At 44.6% G+C, this 5,309-nt stretch overlaps 1 protein-coding gene across 1 annotated transcript; it reads left to right on the forward strand.

The window, feature by feature from the left end:
• Positions 1 to 1,204: 1,204 nt before the first annotated feature.
• On the forward strand, positions 1,205 to 4,632 carry pou3f2a (POU class 3 homeobox 2a). Its single transcript, XM_047387253.1, has one exon. It carries the CDS (start codon positions 1,989 to 1,991, stop codon positions 3,141 to 3,143), a length of 1,155 nt encoding a protein of 384 aa, XP_047243209.1. The 5' UTR covers positions 1,205 to 1,988; the 3' UTR covers positions 3,144 to 4,632.
• The last annotated feature ends 677 nt before the right edge of the window (positions 4,633 to 5,309 follow it).

The following is a 5,309-nucleotide window of genomic DNA, read 5'->3' on the forward strand; positions in this document are numbered from 1 at the left end:
ATATTTATAAATGCTTTTGAATAAATTTTAAAGCTAATTCTCCTGTATTCTGCAGCTAAACTGTCACACATTTCATAAATAAACACGCATGCAAAGCTACACATGCAGATATTGACTAATTGCTGTAGGGAGATTGGGGATAGTTGAAACATTTTCAGTGTTTCTGCTGCAGCTTGGAGCTTATTTAACATAGAAGATTTAAAATTTGAAACAAATGTATTAATTGTGTCTGGTATTATATTGTGTAGCTCTTATTTCTGTAACAAAAACAGAAACTTCATGGTTTAGTCTTAAATACAAGGAGTGAAATGCTAAAGTTCACTTTATGGGTTAGTTTAAACATGGACTGGAGGGACATGTTGCAATTATAAGACAAGGTTTCTGAAAATTTTGAACAATTTGTGAATCACCCATCCATCGTCTGTAACCGCTTATCAGGGGAGCTTGTTCGTGTCTCCAGCAGTCATTGCATAAGAAAGCATGACAGAGACACACAGGACAAACAACCATGCACACACACTCAGACCTAAGGGCAATTTAAAGAGATCAATTAACTCTTATAGTATACCCACAGCATAATGCTGTCACCACCATGTTTCATAGTAGGCATGTTTAGGTTGATGTGAAATGTTACTGTTCTGCCTTGGACAGTAATTTGCATGATTTACTTTCAAAGCTGGTATTGCTGCACTGTCCCCCATAGAGTTGGAACAATTTTCTCCTCTTTAATTGTGGTTACATTTTTACTGTGATAAGTTTGGAACAGACGAGTCAGTAAAAAGACTTCATCTGTCAAGAATACATCACATCTTCACAATTGTTTGATGAGAAGATGTTAAAAAAGTTTCACTCCAACTTTATGGAAAACAGTCCATTAGGCAAATAAATGAAGTAAAACAATCGCGTTTTTACCTTCTAGAAAGTTTTTTTGATTCTGAAAGTGACTGCCACATAATGCTATGTGTATTAAAGAATTATTATACTAAACTAAGTAAATCAGTTACCAGAAGCTGGTGTAAAACTGCGTCACTATTTTTAAGTAGATCTGCAGGTCTTAACAATTCCCCCCCCCCGCCTGCTACTGTGGGCGCATCCATTTCCAAAGTTTACCCAACAAGCAGGTGGAAGGGGGCACAGCGCACTAAGGGATCCATTCTTGCAGCCTCCTCTCTGTTTGGCCCCTCAGCTGCCTTCTCTGCTTGCCACCCCCTCCCCTGCATTATTTGTCCCCGACGACCGAGCAAAGGGCGCAAAAGAAGCTGCGAATTGCAGCTGTGACGTGGGCGTCGTTGTTCCATTCACCGCATTCGCCATGGCAACGGGGCAGAAGCTGGAAGCACGCGGTCCCTCTCACACTTTCTCTCTCTCTCTCTTTGGACAGCGTCCTGAGGGCAGAAAGGCAGCTGGGAGTTCCTCCTTATGATCTCTGCACTATGTCTTAGAAGTATGTGGTTTCGAGTCCCATTATTTCTTGGAATGCTCAGAGTTTTATTTTTGAGCACACAGACGTAATTAGAAGGTCTAAAACTTTTACGCGTTGTTTTTACGCATGAAACCAATAAATGTGACCCACTGACCCAGATCAAGAGTAATAGACTATAACTAGATGTTTTGTTTTTTTCTTAAGTACGACCATGTGCTGCATTTTCCGTGTTTAAACTCAGCTGCTACATTTCTCACTCCACTTTGTTCATCAACATGCTGCAGGACGACTCGCATTGTTGGCCAGACTGATTGGGGTTTCAGCACAATCTCCCGTGACCAATGAGCGGGGTGCTGTCAGGGGTAACCACATCTGTCAGGCGTTCTCGGCCAATAAAGAGCGGAGCGAGGCGGACCACAGGTGCGCGCCTCTGCGTCCCCTTGGCACAGCGCCCGGGAGATGCTGGAGAGAGACGCCTATAGCTGCCCCGTGGCGCAAAGAGAGTTTCTGTCAGAGGCAGCCTCCCTCATTAACTCCAGCTATCACTCTGGCTCCGAGAGAGTTTATGGCGACCGCAGCGTCCAACCACTACAGCGTCCTCAGCACCCCCAGCAGCGCGCCGCCGCCGCACTCGGAGTCCGGGAGCATGCAGCAGGCGGCAGCGTACAGGGACGCGCACACCCTGCTCCAGAACGACTACGGCACGCTACCGGGCGGTGGACATCCGCTCAGCCACGCGCACCAGTGGATCGCGGCGCTTTCTCATGGTGACAGTGGGGCGCCGTGGCCGTCCAGTCCCCTCCGAGAGCAGGACGTCAAACCCATACTGCATGACAGTGACCGAGACGAGCTGCAGAACTCCAGCAGCCTGCAGCAGCAGCAGCAGCAACAGCGACACCCTCACCTAGCGCACCAGCAAGCGCATCACGACGCCAGAACATGGCGAACCAGCACGGCCACAACGCACATCACCGGCATGGCGACATCTGAGGGACAGAGCCTGGTGTACTCCCAGTCTGGATTCGGTCTGATGCCGGGGGGAGAGCAAGGGGGGATGCACCACCACCCCCTGCGGGACGAGGACCACCACAGTCACAGCCCGCACCTCAGTGAGCACGGAGGCGGCCCCGGGGCCCACCACCAACACCAGCAGCACGGGGGCCATCAGGACCAGTCGGACGAGGACACGCCGACCTCGGATGAGCTGGAGCAGTTCGCCAAGCAGTTCAAGCAGAGGCGGATCAAGCTGGGCTTCACCCAGGCGGACGTGGGGCTGGCCCTGGGGACTCTCTATGGGAACGTGTTCTCTCAGACCACCATCTGCAGGTTCGAGGCGCTGCAGCTCAGCTTCAAGAACATGTGTAAACTCAAACCGCTGCTAAACAAGTGGCTGGAGGAGGCGGACTCCACGTCGGGGAGCCCCACCAGCCTAGATAAGATCGCAGCGCAGGGGAGGAAAAGGAAAAAGCGGACCTCCATCGAGGTGGGCGTCAAGGGCGCTCTGGAGAGCCATTTTCTGAAATGCCCCAAACCTGGAGCGGCGGAGATCAACTCCCTGGCGGACAGCCTGCAGCTGGAGAAGGAGGTGGTGAGGGTTTGGTTCTGTAACCGGCGGCAGAAGGAGAAGAGGATGACCCCCGCTGGGGGACAGATGCCAGGAGTGGAGGACATGTACGGGGACACCCCTCCTCACCACGGAGGACAGACTCCTGTGCAGTGACCCCTGTCCCGTATTTTCATTTTTATTTTGGGAGAAAACACAAACCTCTAAAGGAGGCGGCTTCTAATTTGTTAAATTCTCAGTGCTGGAACTGGACCTCAACCAGTTTTAAGTGTTGGACGGACGCAGGGATGTAGAGTGGCACCCCGGTGCTAAAAACACTCAAAGCAGAGATGTGTAGACTGGCGTAATGCCAGGCATATTAAGCTAGTGTGTGCTAACCAAAATGGGGAAGAAAAAAAAAAAGATGGGGGAAAAAGCAGCGACATTTTCTGCGTCAGTCTTTAAAGAAAGGCAGGAGGGAAACTATTGGAACAGGCTGCAGTCTGTGGGTAAATAAACGCCATCTTTCCATCATAACAAAAGCGACAGGGATCCTGCAGCTTGTGGTAAAAGACAGGGCTGAAATGGCAGACACCTGCTGTAGCCCACAATACCAGCCAACCGCTCATTATTATTACTATTATTATTATTATTATTATTATGTTTTATTATTTGTCTTTAGAAATAATTAAACAACACCCAAATACAATTTTTTAAACGTTTAAATATAGAACAATTAATAATAATAATAATAATAAAAGTGTGTGTATTGGTTGACCTGTGCTTTTCTTTCTGTGTGTCCGTTTACACTGTGTTTTCGCAGTTAGTTATTTCTGTACTTTTCCCAAAACGCTGTGAGGAAACAGACCGAGACTGTCCGACTGGAGCTTTCAAGGCGATCCAGTTTATTTTGGCCTTGCTCTCTTTAAATAGGAAGAAATAGAGGGGAATCTTTAAAGTGACCCTGATCCTGTTATTATCCGTTTTGGACTCAGTCATTCACTGAGAAGATCGTGTTTTTAAAACCTGTATGGCTTTACTTTGTTAACTGTATTTCATTTTTTATTTTTATTTTTTTCATGTCAAATTGTGCCAAAGCACAAACACAGACACGTGTTCTTGTGCCACCTTAATCCTGTGATTATGATCTGATATGTAAGATGTTTTTGTGGGGAAGTGCTCCAGAAGTTGGAGATCAAATCTCTGACACATTTTAATTAAAATCTTGAAGCTCAGAAACTCAAATACAAATGAGGAATTTTGATGGTTGCAGAGACATTATTATTTGATTCTTAAGAATTATAGCAATGATAATTTCCAACTCCTTTTTCTAGGCAATCAACAGAAAAATAGAAACATTTGAAGTATTCATCTGCAACACGCACATAATTATTTTGTTTTTATTTGGATTATTGTCAAACAAGAGAAATTAGCTTTATATATATATAAAATGAAGTATTTGAGTTGAGTTATAGTTCTGAAATCCTTCAGCTGAGTTTGAGTTTCTGATGTAAAGAGAGGCGGGAAAGAAAAAAAAAAAATCAATAAAAACAAAATAAAAATGTATCGACCTGAAATCTGTGATCCAGCAAAGAGGGAAATGAAACCAACAATTGCACAATTTCTATCTGCTTTTTTGTCATTAAATCGTATTGGTTTTCTACAATCCTGCAGTCTTGCTCCATATTTATTGAGCTTTAAGAGGGAAAAAAAAGGGGCAACACTGGCGACAAGCTGTTTCCTTTTTTATTATGATTATTTTATTTTATTTTATTGCATTTTACTTTATTTTATCTGTGATGGTCTTTGCTTTTTAACTATGGACTTTATCGCTTCGTCTCGGTTGCTTAGAAGTGTCCTTCAGCTGCTTTGCAGATGTCCGCACTGATATTGCTGCGCGGAGAGATAGCCACACTCTGAAATACACACCATCGGTTAAGAATAAATAGAAAATTATTCCATATTGACGGCGAGATGCATTTACACTTTCAGCAAGTTAAAACATTGTATTAGTATTTAACAGTAATGGTTAGATTGTGCTTTCCCATAGCAACGGGCCTTTTCAAGGTAGTGGCAAAAAGGTGCAATCATCTGCAGCCACCGGACGCAAAATATATTTATCTGTTTAAAATCTAAATAGGGCTAATTAAATCTCTTTAACAGGCTTCCGTTCTAAAATAGAAATCTAAAACTACCTGTTTTGTCCTGCTGATTTATATGAGCAAAAGAGCTCTATATGAAAACACAAAACAGGTGGAAATGTGTTTTACGATGACGCAATTTACGTGGAAATATCGCGAGGAATGTTTTTTGATTACAGCTCGAGATTGAGGTGATGTGACC

The sequence above is a fragment of the Girardinichthys multiradiatus genome, chromosome 15, assembly GCF_021462225.1.
Source record: "Girardinichthys multiradiatus isolate DD_20200921_A chromosome 15, DD_fGirMul_XY1, whole genome shotgun sequence".
Lineage (NCBI taxonomy): Eukaryota > Metazoa > Chordata > Actinopteri > Cyprinodontiformes > Goodeidae > Girardinichthys > Girardinichthys multiradiatus.

Excerpts from the sequence above, each read along its gene's own strand:
- pou3f2a (XM_047387253.1), top strand. The coding sequence starts at position 1,989 with ATGGCGACCGCAGCGTCCAACCACTACAGCGTCCTCAGCACCCCCAGC.